Source organism: Lepidochelys kempii, chromosome 2, assembly GCF_965140285.1.
Source record: "Lepidochelys kempii isolate rLepKem1 chromosome 2, rLepKem1.hap1, whole genome shotgun sequence".
Taxonomy (NCBI): domain Eukaryota; kingdom Metazoa; phylum Chordata; order Testudines; family Cheloniidae; genus Lepidochelys; species Lepidochelys kempii.
In genome coordinates this window covers 34,245,407-34,268,783 of record NC_136381.1, presented here as the reverse complement: position 1 = coordinate 34,268,783, position 23,377 = coordinate 34,245,407, and the positions used below count along the sequence as shown (strand labels likewise).

At 40.1% G+C, this 23,377-nt stretch overlaps 1 protein-coding gene across 4 annotated transcripts in view; it reads left to right on the top strand.

Annotated features, from left to right (window-relative positions):
• Positions 1-23,377, top strand: part of OXR1 (oxidation resistance 1) — a 471,436-nt gene that overhangs the window by 343,681 nt on the left and 104,378 nt on the right. For all 4 annotated transcript variants that reach the window (XM_073330328.2, XM_073330326.2, XM_073330327.2 and 1 more), the window contains exons 4-5: positions 6,339-6,421; positions 22,417-22,524. In XM_073330328.2, coding sequence (XP_073186429.2) covers positions 6,339-6,421; positions 22,417-22,524 — 191 coding nt within the window. The remainder of the gene's footprint in view (positions 1-6,338; positions 6,422-22,416; positions 22,525-23,377) is intronic.

Sequence of the window (23,377 nt, the reverse complement as noted above, 5' to 3'; positions counted from 1 at the left end):
CTGGCACATGATGGCATATATCACATTGGTAGATGTGCAGGTGAACGAGCCTCTGATAGTGCAGCTAATGTGAGAGAGGGAGAGAGAGACACACACACACAGATTGTGAGAGCTGGCTGCTGGAGAAGTCTCAGAGATTGTGCGCTGTCTCTTTAAGAAAGGCACTCACTCACTGCCCAGAGCCTGGTTCAGAACTCAGACCGCATCAGCTCTCTCCTGCTCTGAGTTCTGAGCCAGCCTGTCCCCTCTCCCTTGCTCTGTGGAGATGAGGTACAGGGGTGAAGGAAGGTGGATACCCTGACATCAGCACCTGCCTCCCCCTCACCCCCCACTCTGTACGGCTAGCAGGAGAGTCCTGGAAGCAGCTGCAGGAGCAACATGTCTGCAAAGCAGCAGGGAGGAGGGCACCTGAACACACACTGCTGGATGTTTGTGGCTCTGCTAATCAAGTGTGAGGCACTTGAGTTTCTCCTGGGCGGCCGCCTGACTGCGCAGCTTAGAGGGAACACAGGTCTTAACTGAGCTGTCTGCAGTGATGCCCAGGCCCCTTTTCTGAGTTGCTAGTTGATTTATGACCTAGCAAACTGGAATGAAGATCTGAAGTACTTGTGCAATATTTATTACACTGCCTTTCTTAACATTGAATTTCATCTGCTGTCATGGTGCTCATTCAGTTAACTAATATAGGTCCTCCAAAGTTCCACAGTCATTTCGGATCTTAGTTAACCTAAATAACTCATCTTCACATTTTGATATCTTGCCCCCATTTCCAGATCATTATTAAATACCATATGGCCTATTATAGAACCCTGAGAGACCTCATGTTAACCTTTCACCGAGATAAAAGTTGACCACTTACTCCTATTCTGTTTTCTTTCTCTTGGCCAGTTTTGAATCATGATAATACTTTGCCTCTGGCCCCATAACAACTTATCTTTAATATGCTCATGTGAATGACCTTTTCAACATGGCTGTGACCATCTGTACCCCTGTGTTCACCCCTTTTACAATACTATGATAAATTTTGTACAAAGTATGCCTTGTGAGGAATCCTTTGAAAACTCATAATTTGCGGATCATCGTTGTCCTAGTAAAATGTGTGGCAACATTGTATGTAAAGTTATGAAATTCTATTTTATGAGTTTGAGACATGTTTCAAGATTAGAAAAGCAGCCAGAAACCAGTTCCTCAGAGACAAAAGACAAACTGACACCCTCAGCTAAATGTCAACGAAATCAAATGGTCTATCACCTGGTTAAGTGGCTGTCCTTTGGCAGAGAAAAGGATGTGAGTAAAAATTTACATCTTGACAAACAGCTGGGGGTGCCAATCCACACAGACTTTCTCTCCTGAACCCAAGCTTGGGATGATTCTCAAAGAATAGAAGTGTAAGGATGGAGGACAGACTCCCCAGGTTGTTCCTCCCTTTCTCTCTACCCACTGTATCCACAACACCTGAAGAACAAAGAAACAGCCTTGAATTGGGAGAGGGATTCTGTCTGAAAGGAGTTCAGCTAGTAAGACTGTATTGAAGCATGTGGTGAGAGACTTTTGCTTTGAATTCACTTAGTTTGTGAAGTTAAGTATTTAATTGCATTTATTTTCTTGTAACCAATTCTGACTTTCATGCCTCATCACTTGTAGTCTTTAAAATCTATCTCTTGTTGTTAAACTTATTTTATGGTTAAGAACATAAGAATGGCCAAAGCTCCATCTAGCCCAGTATCCTGTTTTCTGGCAGTGGCCAATGCCAGATGCTTCAGAGGGAATGAACAGAACAGGTAATAAAGTGTTCCATCCCATCACCCATTCCCAAGTTCTGGCAAAAAGAGGCTATGTACACCATCCCTGCCCATCCTGGCTAATAGCTATTGATGGACCTAGCCTCCATGAACTTCTTTTTGGAACCCTGTTATAGTCTTGGCCTCTGCTAAGGCCCCCTTAGACTATACCATACTGATGCTAAGGGCTGTTGCAGCTTCCTAATGGGTGTATAAGAAGTACAAAGGTGGCTGAAAGCCATGTTTGTCTTGCTTCCTTCCTACCCGCCAAATTCCTCAGTCAACAAAAAGACAGAATAACATAAAATTGTGTCAGAAGTTCATTCCATGGTTTTCGTGGTACAGTACACTTGTCCATCTGTCATTTCGTTCCTATTTCTACTCTTAAGGATGCTAAAGTAAAGATCTCTTCTCATATCTGCATGATGACTGTAGTATGGTGTTCTGTTCTACCCATATGTGATAAGTTCCCTGTGGCTCTTCCAGTTTGGATTCTGCTGGGAGTGTCTCTTCATGTGTGTAAGTGGAATGTTAGAGATGCAATCCAACATCTCAGAACATTGATGAAAAATAGGCTCTTAAGATTGCCATATGCACTTACAATCACACAAAAAGATAACTCTGAATTTGAAAACTGTAAAGCAGAGTCTGTCTTTCATGGTGATGAACAAGGCATTCTGAATGGGGGAAGTCCTGGATGACTGGAAAAAGGCTAATGTAGTGCCAATCTTTAAAAAAGGGAAGAAGGAGGATCCTGGGAACTACAGGCCAGTCAGCCTCACCTCAGTCCCCGGAAAAATCATGGAGCAGGTCCTCAAGGAATCTATCCTGAAGCACTTACATGAGAGGAAAGTGATCAGGAACAGTCAGCATGGATTCACCAAGGGCAAGTCATGCCTGACTAATCTAATCGCCTTCTATATGAGATTACTGGTTCTGTGGATGAAGGGAAAGCAGTGGATGTATTGTTTCTTGACTTTAGCAAAGCTTTTGACATGGTGTCCCACAGTATTCTTGTCAGCAAGTTAAAGAAGTATGGGCTGGATGAATGCACTATAAGGTGCGTAGAAAGTTGGCTAGATTGTCGGGCTCAACGGGTAGCGATCAATGGCTCCTTGTCTCGTTGGCAGCCGGTATCAAGTGGAGTGACCCAAGGGTTGGGGCCGGTTTTGTTCAATATCTTCATAAATGATCTGGAGGATGGTGTGGATTGCACTCTCAGCAAATTTGCAGATGATACTAAACTAGGAGGAGTGGTAGATATGCTGGAGGGCAGGGATAGGATACAGAGGGCCCTAGACAAATTGGAGGATTGGGCCAAAAGAAATCTGAGGTTCAACAAGGATAGGACGGAAGAACCCAATGCACCGCTACAGACTAGGGACCGAATGTCTAGGCAGCAGTTTTGCGGAAAAGGACCTAGGGGTGGCAGTGGACGAGAAGCTGGATATGAGTCAACAGTGTGCCGTTGTTGCCAAGAAGGCCAATGGCATTTTGGGATGTATAAGTAGGGGCATAGCCAGCAGATCGAGGGACGTGATCGTTCCCCTCTATTCGACACTGGTGAGGCCTCATCTGGAGTACTGTGTCCAGTTTGGGCCCTGCACTACAAGAAGGATGTGGATAAATTGGAGAGAGTCCAGCGAAGGGCAACAAAAAGATTAGGGGTCTGGAACACATGACTTATGAGGAGAGGCTGAGGGAACTGGGATTGTTTAGTCTGCAGAAGAGAAGAATGAGGGGGGATTTGATAGCTGCTTTCAACTACCTGAGAGGTGGTTCCAGAGAGGATGGTTCTAGACTATTTTCAGTGGTAGAAGAGGACAGGACAAGGAGTAATGGTCTCAAGTTGCAGTGGGGGAGGTTTAGATTGGATATTAGGAAAAACTTCCTCACTAGGAGGGTGGTGAAGCACTGGAATGCGTTACCTAGGGAGGTGGTAGAATCTCCTTCCTTATAAGCTTTTAAGGTCAGGCTTGACAAAGCCCTGGCTGGGATGATTTAATTGGGGATTGGTCCTGCTTTGAGGAGGGGGTTGGACTAGATGACGTCCTGAGGTCCCTTTCAACCCTGATATTCTATGATTCTTAAAATACTCCTCTTTATTTCTTGATGATGTAAATGAATACTTTCATAAATTACTTCCTTCCCTTTCAGTAAAAAAGGAACAGTTCAGTAAAAATTAACTCAACCTCATGAGGCAGCGAAATAATTTTGAATTATTCAACTACTAGTGATCAGATTTGTTTGCAGATCATGAAATACTTCAGCATTTGCATTTGGAGAAATGTGTTGGAGCTGTATGCATTTGTAGCACAGGTGAAAAGGTACAGGCTGTTAACATAGGATTTGACTGCTCTTTTTGTTCTAACAGTTTGCAGGGGGATGTGGGAAGTTGTGGTGTACTGCTTAGTTCTAAAACAGTGGTGTCCAGCCTGTTGCCTTCGAGGTAGACTGCATTAAAACTTGTGTTTTGATTAAGCATGAAAGTATTCCATAAGTTACATCCTCTGTTTTTGAAACACTAAGATTTAAATCAACCTTGTTGCTATAGAGAGTAAGGTGGGGGGCACTGACTTCAACTGTTCCCTCTGCACCCTTGTGATGTGAGCTGGGAGTATTCTGAGCAGCTATGGTCTTTTAGCTGCTAGAGATCAAGGAGGCAGGAGAGAGTTGCTTTCTTCAAAGTTTGGCTGTCAGGGAGAGATTGTTGCACTCCACTGTCCTTCACCTAGCTTTCAGTGTGCTTGAACACTGAGCAATTTTTGCAGCTTGTCTTCAAGAAGCTTTTAATATGCTGTGATGTCGATTGTTTTAATTGTAAAAACAAACGAATATCCAGCCTTAATGTGGTGATTAAGGTGAGGAAGCACTACAATAAAATTGCAACATTCTGGTTGAAGAAATTTCTGGGAGATGTAACTATTGTCTTAACCTGCAGTTAAACCACCTTGACTTAATTCTTGAGAGTTTCATTAGTGTGTGTGTCACTCACTCAAACTTACCACTTTCCACACCATAAAAACTGACCCCTATTTTGAGTAACTATTTTAACACATTGTTGTAAATATGGGAACTTGTCCCCCAAGACTATTTCCTCTCCTGGAAAGTCCATGTGGCTAGTAAGTAAAACTTAGTAACATTACTGGAGGGAGTGTGTGTGTGTGTGTTGGGGGGGTATTTTTGTTGATGGCAAAGCCATCAAAGTTGTCTTTGTATAAGCATTTTGATAAATTTCATCTCTGTTCAGTGAGGACATGGTGGGGGACAGTTAGTGACTGCAAAATTGGAAAAGAAACTAGAGAAGTTTTATCTAAGCTTCTAAATTGCTGTGGGGGGGGGGAGAAGGATAGTGGAAATCACTTAAATGTACAGTAAAAAACTTTTGGAACACTTTAAAAAAACTTTTACTTATTGTGGGTTCATTTCACTTTCTAACAGTATCCCTTTTCAAACTTCTTACCTAGTTGATTGAAATATGTAACGAGTATATAAACTGAAGATATGGACATAATCTATCAACACAATCGGTAGCATGCTGCAGTAGAACCTAGCTAACTTTTTACAAATCCACAAATGTGATTCTCTCAAGAAAAATTTCTCCCTTCTTCACAGCAAAGGTTTACAGCAGAGTGCTAGGATCAAGTCTCACGATAGGAAGGTTCTCAGATACTTTTACAAACTATACCTCAGTATTCCAACTTGTATTCCGGAAAGTACTAGTGTAAAATATAATGGTCAAATAACAAAATACATTTTATGTTGGTGAATTATCAAGCTGAATAAAAACTTTTTTTTTTAAAGTATACATTAGCAAAGTTCTAGTATAGCTGCAGGAAATTCCATTTCTTGTATTGGATCCCAGTAAAGCTGCAGACATTACAGGGTGGTGATGGTCATCAAAAAAAATCAGTATTTCGGAAGCCAAAAAAGAGCAATGCTTTTAAGTGCATCTTGACAGTAAAGTGAAGGTTATATGCATAGGGAGGATGCGCTTTACATCTTGTCCCTTTCTGACTAACATATATGGAGAAAAGAAGTCTTAGAGAGTTTTGTTTATATGTACAACTTGGTTTATACAAGTATTTATCTCAAACACTCTGTATTGTTCACCTTAAAAGCTGTAATTTTTAATTGCATCTAGTCTCCAGAAGCTGAGTGTAAACAGTGTCTGGAGCAGACAGTAATGACCGATCCTGTGCAACAGAAAACAAATTAAAGATTATCTTCAGCAGCATTGCTTGTGCTATTGATATATCCTTGCCTGATGAAGGAGATCAATCATTTTAGCCTTTCCTGCATTAATAGCATTCTGGATGATAGCAGATATTTATATAGTTAATGGATTCCCAGTTGTCTCAGTGGTTTATATTGGTCAGATCCTTAAAGCATAACAGGGGAGTGAAGTCCCTGTTCCAGCAGCTGTCTGTCTGTTAGAGAGTCGCAAGGAGCCAGCTGAATTAGATGTCTGCCCACGGGGCTGTAATCAGCAGCCTGTGACAGTACTGTGAGCAAGGAAAATGAATTTAACACGCTCCTTGCCTCAATTTTTTTCAGATACTGGCCAGAAGAAGAACCCAGACAAGAAAGATGGGCGACGAATGTCTTTTCAGAAGCCTAAAGGGACTATTGAATATACAGTAAGTTGCTGTTTGGCTGTTTAAATATTACTTTTTGCATAGTAATGTACAGAGTCTTGAAGTTTTTGATACATAATGTAAACAAAAAAGCTTTGATGATGCCCTTTATTGGCGTCAGTCCGTACTTTACTTCCGATAGTTGATTACCTTATTAGGAATTAAGTAGCTAGTAGTCCTAAGGTTTTCCAGGAGGGATATGAAGCATACTGCAAAAGTGAAATTTTAATTTTCTGTGCAAGTTAAATTAATAGTTGAATAAATGTCAATCAATAGAATTATCTCTTGAAGGCTAATTATTCAATAATTTACCATAAATAATGAACTATTAAAAGTCATAAGTGATTTTAAGCTTTCAGCATCATTAACAATCCACTGAATTCAGGAGAAATAAAATAAAAATAGGGTTAGGTCTGTCTTGCTGGTACCTTTCCAGCATTCTCCTACTAATTTCCATTGATCTATACCTCACAGAGCTGTACTCAGCAGTATCTGAAGGTGTATTTTCCCAGCAGTATCTGAAAATGGAGCCTTTCTCTGACTGTTATGTTCTTGAAATGACCCTCAAACTGCTGCAGTCAGTTTTTCATGTTTCTGGTTACTAGGGGAAACTGAAGTGAGAAGTATCTCTCTTGTGTTGTGTTTTAGGCTATATAATTACTGCATATGAATTTTCAATTAACATGTTGGAAAATCAGTCAAGTAGCTCCTGAACAGTTTTGAAGCTTTGTGAGGAAATAAAAATAAGTATTTTCCGCTATAAAATGTGTAAAGAATGGGATATAAAGAGGTCTAGTGAAGAAAATTATGGCTTTGTACAGGAGTTAACTTTGTCACTTTTTTCTTATCTACTAATATGGATAACCTTACCTTCAAGAAATATTGTGGGAGGAGTTGGGAGTGGGTTCTTGAGATTAGTCCAAGCTAACTTTATTAGTCTGGTTTACACAGAAAACAAAACTTCTTACACTGTTTTGCTGTTGAATCTTTATTTTATTGAAGTTGCAATATACATTTAATCTTTCATATGTTGAATTTTTAAAAATACAACAAATAGAACAGATTTTCTTTTACCTTTTAATATACATACAATGTCATAAAAATTTATAATTGCTTCCTAATTATATCACTGAAATAGCTGGGAAAGATTATCAGATGCAACTTGTAAACCTAAAGTATCAATCGACTGTCCTTGTACAATTAATAAAACCCTTCTAATACTGCATAAACGTATTACCTTGTGACTATACATTCAGCTACTCTGACATGTACGGTGAAACAAAATAGGAAAGTGTATTCTGTAGAACACACTATTCTGTAGAATACTTAATCAAGTGGATGTATTCTAGAAATAACTGTATTTTTGTGCCAAGTAAGCACACAGTTCTGTATTGCAATAGCTGAGAAAGTGTGTGTGGGGGGGGAGGGGAGTTGTATGCCATAATTGAGTTTGAAACTTGTGTGGCTTGAGGGTTTTTGTTTGCAGTAACATTGTATGCATTACACATTGTATCTCCAACAGTACTTATCACTTGATTTAGTGAAGGAATATAGTTCACATAATGTGCCTTCCCATTAAAGGGGTCCCATTTGTGCATCTGCAACACATGTATTTTGATTTACTTAAGAGTTCATTGTTGATTTAGTCATGCTGTGGTCTCCTTGGTGAAATTTTTCTGTTCACGTGTTCTGTTGCATCAAGCTTATGATAGCTTGCAATAATGTGTGTGTATATGTTACTGCACGCTATCATAAGTTACCATGCCATCACCCCATGTGCACCCATTGAATTATAGGGCTCTGCAGTCTGGGTATTCAGCACATACAGGATTTGGGGTTCTGCATCACAGATGGGACCATGATGACATGCTACTCCTCCACTAACACTTGCATGTTCATATTGCACAGAATGAAATGTGCTTAGATTTCTGATTGCTTCCTTCTTTTCTATATCTGTGTGAAGGATTGGGCCTACTCTATAACACCCTCTTCCAACTGGACCCAGGCTGTTGCCTGCAGAGCTAGCTCCTTCCCTGGGGAAATCCTGCCTGGGGCCCTATTACAGAATCCAGGTAGGGTAGTCTCTGGACCAGTTAACTGCTGTGGGTTTTATTTCAAGCCTTCTTAATGAAAACAGGATCCGAGTTTCACAGCCTTTTCCCCACGAAGCCTGTACAGGTTATGTTCCTTTCCCCCAAATCTATCCCTCACCCCACGAGTTTATCAACCAAAGTTCCTGGCTCTTACCTCAGAGCCCTTTGTGCTAATAGGATTTTCCTCAGTCTCCCTTCTGTCAGTCTTGTCTATTGGAGTTGCTCCTCCTGGCAGTTGCTCCAGCCTCTGGCTGGTATTGCTGCCTCCTCTCCCATATCCTTCTCCACCTTTTATGAGGATGAGCCAGCTAAGTTACCAGTCTTTTTCACAGGTGCAGTAGGTGGGGCTAATTAGTCAGCCAACTGCAGGCCTCTGACGCCTGAGAAATACTCTTCATAACCCCATTCTCACTCCCCACCCTCAAAAAAAGTGGTATCAATAATATATTTTGCGACAGGCTATTTTACATCTTTTTGGGGACTCTTGGGCCTTATCTTTTCTTCCAGCTGCAGATTGTTTACAACAGGGAAAGACTTAAAGTTTATATTCTGTAAAACTCACAGAACGAGATGGTATATTGTTCAGATATGCATAGTCAGTGTATTTGATTCTAAAAACAGCAAACACTCATAACAATAATTAGTCCTTCTGGGTCAAATCTCAAATTCAGACATGTAAAAAATCATAGCATACAACTTTTGGACCCTTTTGCCCTATCTTCTAGTAATTAGCATCAACTTAGAAAAACCTGCATCTGTCAATTCACAAGGCGGTGCCAGCAGATATGATACTGGGGGTCCTCTGTTATCCAAGCCTGTACTGGTTTGGATAGATAATTGGCTTTGCATGATGCAAAGAAATCTGGTCTCATGAGAAATCACTATTATTGTAAATATCAGCTTCTTTAACTGTAGGGTTTCTCTCCTTTTCTAAAAATCAGTCATCTGAGAAACATAAAAGGATGTATCATCTGCTTTAAAACTCCCAACTGCAGTGGCTGTTCCTACCCAATTGTGTCTCAAACCTGGTATATTGCTCTGTAAAATTTCCTGAAACTATGTTCTGGGTTCCGTTGCTTAATAAACTGTACTACTTCTAGTAGAGAGACAAGGTGGGTGAGGTAGTACCTTTTATTGGACCAATTTATGTTGGTGAGAGACAGAGCTCTTCTTTCAGGTCACCTTGTCTCTCTAATATCCTGGGACTAACATGGCTACAACAATACTGCATACTACTTCTAGTAGGGAGCAGCACTAAAACCACAGAGATCATTAAGTATACTTTTGAATACCGTTTCCATACTAATATCTTACGTAAGATACACTACTGTAGTATCTGAGAGCCTCAATTTTTAATGCATTATTCTCATGTGATTTATGTTTAGGTTGCAGTATATAGTAAAGAGCTTTCACGTATTCGAATGATGCCTGATACACGATAAAAGCAACCATATTTTGGACTTTCAAGAGCATCTGGAAAGAATTTTTGTGTGGATGACTCTGTGCATGGTTGCTGGCTTATTTTGGGGGAGATATGTTCAATATGTATTGTTCGATATGAATGCTAGACATATTTCTGGATCCTTCATCCATCCTTGCAGAAACTAAAATTGCAGACCAAAGGTCCAGTTCCTTCAGATTCCTACTGAGTTTGGCAATCTTTTCTCTTCCTGCTTTCTGCCTCCCCCATTTCTTTTTCCTAGGAGATCAGGCTAACCTAGAAAAGGTGGATCTTCATGCTGACTTGCTTCAAATGGTCCACTTCTTGGGTTCTTGTTTCATGACAGTAAGTCTGGAAGAAATTAGACTTAAACATCAGAAGGTGTATGATAAGGTTGACAGATGCTGTGGCCCTGGTTCCTGGAGCGGCTATACTGAGAATGCTTAGTCAGGGCAAACTGCTATGGTCCAGTGGGCAAAGACCATCCCCAAAACTGGTGGTTTATTCTGTAATCAAGTTTCACCAAACCAGTAATAAAACAGCTTCTGTACTACCTTACTGATTAACAAGAAGCCAAAATACCATTCCCCTTAAGCTGTACAGTCTTTGGCTCACACCCTGACAGCTGTGTCTAATATAGTGTGGGTTACTAACATCCTTATTTACCATATATAAAGCTTTTCCAATCCCAGAAGATGGGACACATTACCCACCAGGTTAGTGAATATTTCAGCTGTTACCTAAATACACACTTACAGCCAATCATTTATTAACGAAATCTAAGATTTATTAATAAAAAAGAAAAGAGAGTTGCTATGGTTTGAAGCTAATCTGTTTCCTCGGCATACACCGGTAACTAGTTGCATTCATTAACCATGAACCAGTTCACCGGTAGTTTACTACAAACTTAAAAGAGAAATGAAAACAATAATATTACACCACGAGTCCCATCTAAATGATCATATCCGCTTTTGATCTCTGAATCAATAGAATAAGTGTAGCATCTACAAGCTAACTAGATCACATTTTTAAACTTCTAACAAGATATAGGTAAGCACAGACAAATACAATTAGTATCTATTCTTAATTCTCTACTGATACAGGCCTACATGTCAAGGATTCTAGTCTATTTAACATGGCTTTGATAGCTATGTACAAGGAATGGCCCTGTTTACTATTTCAGTGCTCTTTTTTAATATGTCCTTACAGGTTGCTTTCAAGTCATCCAGCCTGCTGGTTGCTTAACCCTCCCTGGCTCAGCATCACAGATGACTGTAAACTCTCAATAGCTTAAAGAGGCCCTACTCTTGAGTGACTGTGGACCCTTGTCTTAATCCTGTGGGTCTTAAAGTCCAGTCTTCAGCACACGCTCATGTTAATGACCTGTCTAGCCAAATGTAAGAGTGAAAGTGCAAACTAAATATTTGATATGTCCTCTGTAGTGGACAGATCAAGTAGATTGCCTGTAAGGTTTTACTAAAACCTCTGATCATAGCTACTGAAAAAGGTTTGCCAGTAGTTGCAGAAAACTTGTGCCTGGGTCCTCCACTCTGGTAGCTCACTTGATGGGCTTAACTAAAATCAGTACCATGAGGGAAGCCTCATTGTGAGAAACTGTGGCATTCAAAGACCGGTCTAGCAATGAAGCGGCCAGTAGTTCCTCTCTTCTGACCACTTTCACCTATGGCTACCCTCAGTGGTTGCATGGTATGGAAGATACCAAGTGCCAGACTATGTACTGGCAGCTAGCCTTACTCTTTTTGTGGTGCAAGGGTGGTGGTTGTTTGGTTTTTTTTTCTTCTTTTTCCCCCTGCGCTGTACCCCATGTGAGTGGGTTGAGAGAATGTGGCTTCCATAGAGTACAGTTTTTTATGTTTTTGGAGGGAGGAAGAGAGGAGAAGAGCATCTAACAGTTCATGTTCTCCATCTGATCACTAGCCAGAAGATAAATAACTCCATCTTTGTGACTTGGTTCTCCACTGACTTGCATCTTTTGTAATCGCATCTGTGCAAAGTGCGTGTAAAATGCTACCAGATTAGAACTGTACACTTGCTTGGATAGATATAAGCAACTACACAAGGTGCAAGTCACTGGAGAATAAGGCCCAATGCATTCACACAGCTGAAATGGAGCTTGTCTGGTAACCAACTAATAGATAGGAAAGCCAGGAGGAGAGGTTTTTGGTGTGTGGGGGGTTGCTTTTAGCTTTGTGTTTTAACTAAAATGAAAACACAACCCTCTCAGAAGAGAGGAAGCAGAGCTCCATGCTTGCTTGTTAATAGTCTGTGTTGTAGACCACGCTGAGTGGTCCTTAATTTGTTTTATAGTTTTTATCAAATGTGCTTCTGTTTTAATTGTGTGTTTTAGGAACTTGGATATAAAAAGGGTGGCGAAAAGGAGTCAAACTTGCTCACTAAAAATCTTTGATCACTCCAAATTGTGTTGGAACAATTGGCCTGCTCAGGACTGGCTTATAGTGAGATATTGCTGCGTGTTGGAAATAGATGTTAGATTATGATGGTACTTTGCATGAAAATTGAATTAAGTGCAGTTTAAATAGTGTACTTTTTTGCTTGTCTTAAATCAGACAAGAGGTTGACTAATGGTACAAGTTTATCCAGTTTAGCAACTAACAATTGAGTTCTGGTGTGTGTGTGTGTGTGTGTGTGAACTTCAAGTTAGATGAAAGTCAAAACAACTTTACATAATGAATTTTAATAAATGTTAATTTGTAGAGCTCTGGATACAACACTTTACTTTGACTTGACTGTCAACTTATTGCCATGTCTGTAATGAACAATAAATGCCTGGCTCTTATGTTCCAATTTGGTTATGTAATTGTAATTAAAAAGTGACATTTGGAATAATGGAATTCAGTACTTTTGCATAAACACATACAAAAATGTCTACATCACCATGGAATATTGAAATATCAAGATGTGCATTTTTGCAGACATGACTCTAGAAGTTTCCAAATGTCAGTTGAGCCGTTGGTTACAAAAGAACTAAGTTTGCACATGGCAGAAAACACATACATGAAAGCATCTAGATAATTTAGCTTCTTGTGTCGACCTAATTATGTCAGTGTACACACTATAGCCTTGCTCCCGCCGACTTAAGTGTCCTACTGCACTGGCATAATAACTCCACCTCCACGAGAGGCATAAGTTTATTCTGTGTAGTTTGATGCGGTGTCCCTATAGACACTGTTACATTTTTGTGAATTTCACTGCTCCCCTGGACTGAACATAGGTCGATTTAAGTTTATAGGGTGGACATACCCTTAATTGTGTTCACGTGGTAGTCTAATGTGGAAGTGACTTTTTTTTCTAAAGTAAAGAAATACTTTGGCATCCAGAATTGCCGTTTAAGAACATATGATTTGTAATGTGTTCTCGGATAGATCACAATCATCCCTGAAGCTTCCACCTTTGATCGTGTGTGTTTAAGAAACCAGAAATGTGAAATATGTGGACAAGCTAACTATCTTTTCTAAAGCAAATCCACTTTCCTAATAGTACATAATGAAATTTTACTAGTAGTGCCAGTTTCTTCCAGTCCCCTGGGATAGAAATTACCAGATGGAAGGGAGAACATGGAGCTGCGGAAGGAGAACTTCCTTCAACGCTGCCTTTCTTAGTCACCCTTAAGATCTGCCTGAAAGAATCTTCCAGTTCCTTGTTGTAGCAAAAGATAATGAATGAAACCTCACAGACCTCCTCCTTCCTCCTGGAAAGCCATATTTGCTTCTTACTATGTCCAATACTGCTTTCAAAATTTGTTTTACTCTGCCAAGACATTTAGGTTGCTCCACAAACCATTAAAATACAGCACAGTTTACAAAACCAGGGTAACCAGTGGAATCCATGTTGACTGGTGGAAGAGGGGAGAAACCAACTAACGCACAAGACTTTTTACAAAAACTCAGTTCTCTTTTGTTTTATATATAACATAGAGAAATGCACGCGCGCACACACAGTGATATTTGAGACTTGGCTATCCTATTAATTTAAATGATGGCTGCAGCTGTGTGAATTTTCTTACTCCCTCAAGACAGCTATTGCAGAGCTGAGTATCTGCAGCACTCATTGAAGTTTCTTCTCACTAGCTTCCATGTGCCCACCATGGAAAAAGCAAAAGTCAAATGTTTGAATCTATTTGTGCTACAGTACGTGCTGTCCTCATCTTCTGAAGTTATTTGATTGTATTCCTGTTTCTACCCACTGCCTTGCTCTGAAATGTTTCCTGTTTGCTTGATCAACATTTATCACCTGTTTCATTTATACTACACTACTTAAAGGGATACTCAAACAATTAGTTTCTATTTTTTAGATTATGGATTATTTGTTTTTTGAAAAATAGATGGCATTAAAGTTAAGAACAGAAATGTTACTTTTGGTTAAGTGTTTGGAGGGCAGCGGTCTGTTTTTTGTGGGTGTTTTTACAATTTCCATATTCCTTTGTGTAGCTCTGGATTCCTTTTACATTATACTATTTCATAACAGAAATCAAAGAAACGAGGAGTTCTTGTTGTTTTTTGCTGATACAGACTAACATGGCTAGCGCTCTGAAAGAAATCAAAGATTAAGCTGACCAATCTTTTTCCATGATCCAAGCAGAGTGAAAGACAAACTGAAGTGATATTTGCAACACTGTAAAGAAACCATTCGAATAATTAGACCGTGACCCTCTAAGACTATCCCTCTGTTTTCTCAGTGTACTGCTCCTTCTTATGCAAGAATAATTTGGATATTTCCACATTGTCAAGATGTGTTTGCTGCTGTCACTCAATTGTTAATGAATGAATTATTTAAGAAAGAATGCTTGTCCCTGAAATAGATCCTTGTGGGATTCCAGCTGTTTTTGTCATTAAATGTATTCCTTCTAATGTGCTTTATTAACGGCCTCAAAATGCTGTGATCTAAGTGATATTAATGACACTTGGTGGGATGATTCTAATGAAAGGAATGTTAAAATCAGTGGTTTTAACCTATTGAGAAAGGACCGAGTGCCCAAAAAGGGATGGGGAATGTCAAAAATGGCATTACCTGTTTCTGAGTTACTGATAACTCAGAAGAAAATAATCTTGAATACTTATGGATCAATGTCTTAACAGATAAAGCGCAAGATTTGATATTGGTGTCTGCTACAGACCACCAGAGAGCATACTTAAGGAATAGGATGACCATTTCCTTACACACCTGTCTGTCATGTGTAAGAAAAATAGCTGTGAGATCATGGGGGACTCGAGTTTGAGTGACACACTGGAGGTCTCATGCTACCAGTACTAAAACATTCTTGGAATTTCAAATTTTGTAGATGACCACTTCCTAACTAAGTGTTACATTCAACATGGGAGATGTCTATATTAGACCTCATCTTGAAGCTAAAGAGGAACTGATCACCAAAATAAAAAATTAATGGTAACTCAGGTACAAGTGATTATGACTTGATCACATTTATAATGTACAAACAGAGTAAAATCCATACCTTATATATATAGATACTGGTTACTTCTAACCTCTTTCCACTTAAATATATATATTATTCGTGCTTGAAAAGGGCCACTTTCACAAAGCTGCAGACAGTTGAGCCAAATCTGAGCTGGGAGGAAGAATTTAATCAGAAAAATGTGAATGATAATTGGGAATCGTTTAAGAACAATTTACCAGATGCCCAAAAAGCTGCAATTGAGGAGGAGGAGGCCATTTTTTTTTAATGACCTGATTTAGAGGGGCAGTGACCACAGCTATGACTTTTTTTTTTAAAGTTACAAATGGAAGAAACAATATGTTGATAGCAATGAATATGAATCAGAAACTAGGGATTGTTCAAAAATCGATAAGGGAAGCAAAGGGACACAAAGAAAAGTCTGGCCAGCAGAGTTAAAAACAATAAAGGAGGAGTTTAAGGTGATTAGGAGCAAAAAGAATCCTAACAATGGCATCAGTCCATTACTAGATGGAAATTGTAGAATTATCATTAATAATACATGAAAGGAAGAAGTGTTCAATAAATATTTCTGTTCTATATTTGGGGGAGGGGGCAGGTGTTAGTCATATATGACAACACTCTCTTTCCATTCCACTTGTATTTCAGGAGGATATTAAACAGCAGTTACCAAAATTGACACCCGTCCCCACCCCCCCCATCCTGTGTGTATAACTTGCATCCAAGAGTTCTAAAAGAGCTGGCGTAGGAGCCCGTTGGATTTTTAATGTTGGCTTTTTTTCAATATGTCTTGCAGCACGCAGCTCTTGGCACTGTACTATTTAACATTTTTATTGATGAAATGGAAGAAATTAAAGTTATCACTGATAGTTTGCTAATGACACATTGCATGAGTGGTAAATGATGAAGAGGACAGATCACTGTTTCAGTGCAATCTGGATTGATTGGGAAGCTGAACACAAACAAAGATATGCATTTTAATTAGTTCAATGTAAATGTATATATTAGGAACAAAGAATATAGGCCAGACTTACATGATGGGGGTGTTGGGGGACTCTATCTAAGAATAAGTGACACGGGAAAAGATTTGGGGGTTATGGTGCACAACCAGCTGAACAGGAGTTTCTAGTGTGATTCTGTGGTGAAAAGGGATAATGCAATCCTTGGATGCATAAATAGGGATATCTGAAGCAGGAGTAGAGGATATTTTACCTCTGTATTTGACAGTGGTGCCTCTGCTGATGGAATACTGAGTCTAGTTCTGGTGTCAGCAGTTCAAGAAGAATGTTGTTAAATTGGAGAATATTCAGAGGAGAGTCACAAGGAAACATTGAAGGATTAAGGATAAGAAAACATGCCCTATAGTGACTGAATTCCTTGAATCTTATCTATTTAGCTTAATAAAGAGAAAGTTAAGGGGTGACTGGATTACAATCTCTAAGTATCTAAATGGGGAGCAAATATTTAATAATGAGCTCTTCAATCTAGCAGAGAAAGGGATAACACGATCCAATGGCTGGAAGTTGAAGCTAGACAAATTCAGACGGGAAATAAGGTGTATTTTTAAGTGAGAGTAATTAGTCATTGGAACAACTTACGAAGGGTCATGGTCCATTCTTCATCAGTGGCTATTTTAAAATCAAGATTGGAAGTTTTTTCTAGGAAAAAATTAAGATTAATTAAGATGCTCTAGGAATTATTTTAGTGAAGTTCAATTGCCTGTGTTATACTGGAAGTCAGACTAGATCAGGGGTTGGCAACCTTTCAGAAGTGGTGTGCCGAGTCTTCATTTATTCACTTTAAGGTTTCACATGCCGGTAATACATTTTAATGTTTTTAGAAGGTCTCTCTCTCTGTCTATATATTATATAACTAAACTATTGTTGTATTGTAAAATAAACAAGGTTTTCAAAATGTTTAAGAAGCTTCATTTAAAATTAAAAATGTTGATGTTTTGCTGCCGGCCTGTCCAGCCTGCTGCTGGTCTGGGGTTCCATTCACCTAGGCTGGCAGCGCACTGAGCGGGGCCTGCGGCCGGGACCCCGGCTGGCAAGGGGCCGGCAGCCAGACCGGCAGTGGGCTGAGCAATTCAGCCCCCTGCCGCTCAGGGGTTCCATCCGCCGGCTCCTGCCAGCCGGGATCCTGGCTGTCGGGTCTGCTTAGCCAGCTGCCGATCTGGGGTCCCGGCCCTGCCCACATACAGTGGGTACCTACCTTCTCCCTGGTTCTGGCCATTCTCTTCCCCTCTCTCTCTGCACTGAGCTGAGGGTGGGAGTGTACTGAGCACAGGGCTGGGGTGAAGGAGCAGGCTGAGGGTTGGGGTGTAGGGTATGGCCAGGAGTTAGAATGAGGGAGGGGGCTCAGAGTTGGGGCAGGAGGTTTGGGTGTGGAGCGCTTACCTGGGCAGCTCCCATTTGGTGGGAGGGGTGCAGGTGGGAATGTGGGGAGGGGAGGTCCAGGAGCTCCTGTTTGGTGCTCAGGGTGGGGAGTGCATAGGGTGTGGGGGCCTGGGTGTGTGGGGGGGTGCCAGAGTCAGGGCTAGGGTTGTGATGGGGGGAAGGAGTCAAGCAGAGGGCTGGGTGTGTGTGTGTGTGTGTGGGGGGGGGGGTGTACAGGGCTTAGGGCAGGGGCCTTGGGGGTGTGCGGGGCTCAGGGCAGAGGGCTGGGTGTGTGGGCTGGGGTTTTGGGTGCTCATGGCAGAGGGCTGGAGGGGATATGCCCTGCTTCTCCAAAGCCCTGCCTCCACCGGGAGCAGCGAGCAGGCTGACTCTGCTCCTCTGCCACCCCCTCCCTCATAAGGGCCATCAGCTGATCGCGGCAGGGAGGGAGGGATGGAGAGGAGGAGGAGGGGCAGGAACCCAGCACATTGCGGGAAGAGGCACGGGAGCCGGCAGGACCAAGCTTCTGCCCCTGTGGGAGGGGGCGGGGAGCAGGGAAGAGCGGGACAGGCCAGGCCAGGCCAGGCCGGGCTGGATTTTTAATGGCACGCTGCTGCCTGCCGGGACCCCCTAGGAGGGTGGTGAAACACTGGAATACATTACCTAGGCAGGTGGTGGAATCGCCTTCCTTCGAAGTTTTTAAGGTCAGGCTTGACAAAGCCCTGGCTGGGATGATTTAGTTGGGGATTGGTCCTACTTTAAGCAGGGGGTTGGACTAGATGACCTCCTGAGGTCCCTTTCAACCCTGATATTCTGTGATTCTATGAAAGTTCAAGCATGCAAGTCATGTTAACACTTGTTTTGTTTTTGTTGGAAGTAGTCTGATTGTGAAAGAATGCGCTATTGTGTTATCGGAGCAACACATCTAGAAGGAAAGTGGACCAATACCAAAACATTTTCATTTTTCTTTTCAAAGAAAAACCTGAGTTTAAAGCCACTCAAAATTCTAGACCTGTTCTTATTGAATTTGATATTTTTTGTAAACATGCAGTCCTCCCTCCTTTGTCTATTTTGAAGAACATTTATGGTAGGAAGTCTTTTTACAGAAGATACTGGTTACTTCTAACATGTTTCAACTTAAATATTAAAGCTTTTGTTTTTCAAATGCCTAAAATGGAATAAGCTTCTTTTAAAATAAATATTTGTAAATATTTTGTATCTAATGCAAGCTTTCATATAACTGCCTGATATCTGAATAGTAAAATGTTTTATGTACAAATATCACATTAATAATTACCATCAAAAGATCTTGCAAGAAGCTATTTAAGTAAATTTATATTAATGGAGAGCTAATTACTGGCGGTGCTCAAACAACTCTCAACCCTGTCAGGAAGATGAGGAAAAATCATCCTTCCAAAAATTGTCATATAAAAGCAACAAGTCAATCTAAACACTTTCTATAAGTTGTTTAATTGTAAGACTTTTTTGAGAACTAAAAATTTTTATACAAGTAATGAGCGCTTGGAATTTGTGAAGACAATTTCATTTCCTGTCAAAATAATAAAATTAAAAGAATATTTCAAAGTGGACTGAAAACTTTTTAAAAAAGAAAAAATATTAAAACCAACTTTAAATCTGGATTTTTTTTCCTACTACAACAAGAACAAAGGCAATTAAAAATATTGCATGTTCATTAAGTGAACTGCATGTTCAGGAGCTGAAAGTGTCACCTAAACCAGTGGTTCCCAAACTTTAACAGCCTGCCAACCCCTTTCACTAAATTGTGAAATCTCGTGACTCCCTTCCTAAAAATGAATATTTCTAGGGATTTAAGTTTAAATTTCCTCAGTGTGATAGATGAGCTTGCTTTGCTCTGCATAGCTCTTGGAAGTACGGAACCACTGGCGAAAGATAGTCTCAGGTCTGGTTCGACATCAAGTCTGTTTCTGTATTTGGTTTTCAGATGTGCATATGAGGAAAACGCTTTCTCGCATAAGTATGTTCTTGAAAATGGTGGTAAAACTGGAGCGCTGGGGTTCGGGTGGCCAGCTCCCCCGCTGATGGGGGCAGGGCTCGGGCTGCCAGCCCCAACTACCCTGCTTCACTCTCCCTGGGGCTTAGGCTGTCTGTCCTGCAACCGGATCCCACCTGCTGCCTCTAATGCTTGGGGTCCTCTGGCCGCCATTAGTGAAATTTTTCTGGTGCACCCTCTGTAACGTTCTGTGAACCCCAGTTTGACCCAGTTTGACCTAAACCACCCTCAAAGGCTTGAAGCCAATGAAAGCGTGACCACAACTACAGTAATGTAAATATAAACAAGCGTAAAAGAGGTGTGTTCTGCCTATGTGAAAATAAGGATGCGAAAGGTAGAAAGACTGAAGTGAGCACCCCACACTCACCCCCTGCAATTCTGCTTAGACAGCAAGCACGCCACAGTTGATCCTGTCTATCTCTACAAGCAAGCTGCTAGAGAGATTTAAAAAAAAGAAGACTCAAGATGGACCAATCTACACTTAAAACATTGCCTTGGTGCAGCTGCACTGGTGCAGTTGTGTAACTATAGTGCTTTAATGAAGATGCCCTATGCTGGGGGAGAGTGCTCCCATCAGCTTTTATAATCCACCTTCATGAGAGGCAGCAACTATGTCAACAGGAGAAGCTGCCCTGCCAGTGTAGTGCTGCGTACACAGGGGGTTAGATCATCATAACTGTCGCTCAGGAGTGTAGATTTTTCATACCCCTGAGTGATGCAGTTATACCAAAATCTGTCTGTAGTGTAGACCAGAGCCAAGAAACCAACCCTAGGAAAACCTCCAAGACTTGAACGTGAATTGGTAAGAGGAAGTTAACGAACACACTGCCAAGGGATTACATTTAAAACTCTTATCATGATTTTGCTAGTCTCAAATTACAACAGCATTTTAATATTCCAACAGTTTCTCCTGTTTATCACCAAGAGTTAAACCTTGGAGTCCTGGACGGGAGACGGGGGGTAGTGGGCTAATCAGAGGGGTTTAATTGGATTTAAAATTCTAAAATTGGTTAATTGTCAACCATTGGTTAATGGTCAAGACCACTCCTTAAATGGCTGCTTCTAAGTAGCTGATTTAAATATTTTCCTTGGGTTTCATAGGATGTAATTCAGACTACTTACTTTGCCATTTATATACTGCCTGATTTTTTTTACTAATAACCAACAGGTTCACCTGCTCTGAAACAAAGCTATTTTGCCCATCTAGTTACCTAAGGATATACTAAAGAATGGATTCACAATAATTTTGGGGAAACAATATACTTTGGTCTTAATTTACCAAGAGGCAAGCGCACCTCAGAGGTGTAGTCTCTGTTAAGTGCTCCACAATAACGTACAGAAAAGATTGTAATGGAAGTGAATTATTTTCTTTTATGTTCAGTTATTTGTTTCCTTTTCCTTTCTAAATAATAAAATAGCCATGGTTATTAACTGTAATTGTTTTGCTTGGTCTTGATCATGGTGTCTGCTAAGGTATTTTAAAAAAAAAAATTAAGCAAAAAAAAAAATTTGACAAGATAAGGAAACTATGCTTGTTTCATTTAAATTAAGATGGTTAAAAGCAGTATTTTCTTTTGCATAGTAAAGTTTCAAAGCTGTATTAAATCAATATTCAGTTGTAAACTTTTGAAAGAACAGACATAATGTTTTCTTCAGTTACGAACACCTCAGAAATGGACATTGTTCATAACTCTGAGGTTCTATGTACAAACACTTGGTAACAATCTGTCAACGGTCTCTTATTGCGTACACTTTTTTGTTTTATAACCATCATGATAGGAAGATATGTATCAAACTAAAATCTTTCCTGTAATAATAATAATTTATTAATATAATAATTATATTAATGTACTGATGCCTCTCAGAAACTAAAAGATTTTATTTGGAGGTGTTCCCCCAAGGTGAGGTTTCATTATCGTTATCCCTTTCTTTCAATCACCCCACTCTTTCCTTATATTTTTGAAGACACTGGCTTGAAAAAAATGACTTGTTCTAAGGTAATGTCTTCCTCCTACTTAATTCCTACTTCCAGTCATAATGTTCAGTTTTTGTTCAAGATTTTTTTTATTGAAATTACTGACTCACTGAATCATATTTCAGTAGAAAACAGAAGGAAGAAATGACCTCTATAATAAAAAGTTGCATACACTACTTGTGGAGAGCCCTCTTGTGGGTGAAGAGTGTAGAGGTAAATCAGTACCTGCATGAAGCCAGTCTCATAGATTCTTGCATCTCTTGCTGGGTTCCACTGGAGCAGAGGACAGAAGCTTTGGCCTTTGGGCTATTGTCTGAACCTTCAGCCCTACATGTATGATAACTCCTGTGGTTGCTCGGGAGACAGATGGAAGGCAGGTGACTTTGAAGGAACCATCAGCTTCAAGGAGCATACTTGCATGGCCCTTGATACTGGCCTATGCCCCACTACTCACTGTCAGTCTGTGTGCATGCATGTGTACAGTATAATATACTTAGTTAAAGTTGTCATGCAATGTATATATTACTAACTTTATCAAAAGTTTTATAAATTCAGACTGCAAGTGATAAAACATCTAAGTTTCCACTCTTTTAAAACTAGCTATTTTTTTTCTTTCCATTGATACAGGTTGAATCAAGAGACACTCTAAACAGTATTGCCTTGAAATTTGATACTACACCAAATGAACTGGTTCAGTTAAACAAGTTTTTCTCCCGAGCAGTTGTTCCTGGACAGGTATTAGCGATTAATTACCTCAACATAAACTGGGTGTGGTGGAAATAGAGGCAGATGTTCAGAATGCTTGTCTACCACTTCTTCTACTGAAAACAATAGGATGGGTCTCTGTGTATAAGACCTCCAATCTTTTGAAGATATATTTAGGATTCTTCAGTTAGTTAGTGAACTCCAGACACCCACTTGGATTAGTCAGTTGAGTAACTGCTACCAATGGGAGTTAGTCACAATCTAAACCAGTCTTTACTATCTCTTTCTTAAATTAAATTTGAAAAGACTAATAAAAGCAAGCATATTGAGAATCATAAGGTAACTTTTTCAGTTTCAAGACAAATTCATTTTTTGTAAATGGATGTAGGATAAATATTGGGAGCTAGCAGCATTTCTATGGCTATAAGCATGACTTACTGCTACTGTGACTTCCAGCTGCTGCAAAACTAGCTGTGCAACACCATTCATGCCATTCCCAAGAGAATGGATCTATGAAGCAAATAAATTTAGAGTAACCTAGTTTTTGGCATGCTTTGTAGAGAGTTGAATCTGGAAATAGATGACCAACTTTTTTTAATTGGGATGAATGCACTGAATGTGTTCCCTAGCAATGCATCTTATTGACTCTAAATAACAGACTAAGAGCAGTCTATGAAAAGGCCAGAGAAATGGTACACTTTGTGTGCAAGTATTCATAATAGTATTTATTACAGCACTGGACAAGTTTGAATTGGTGTTTCTGGGCATGCTATAAATTTCTTACCCACGTAAACAGAAGACCATAAAGTAATATCTCCACTATTATTACTGCTAATAGTCAGCCTTAATAAGATTTACAGAATTTTAAATATTTAAAGGCTCA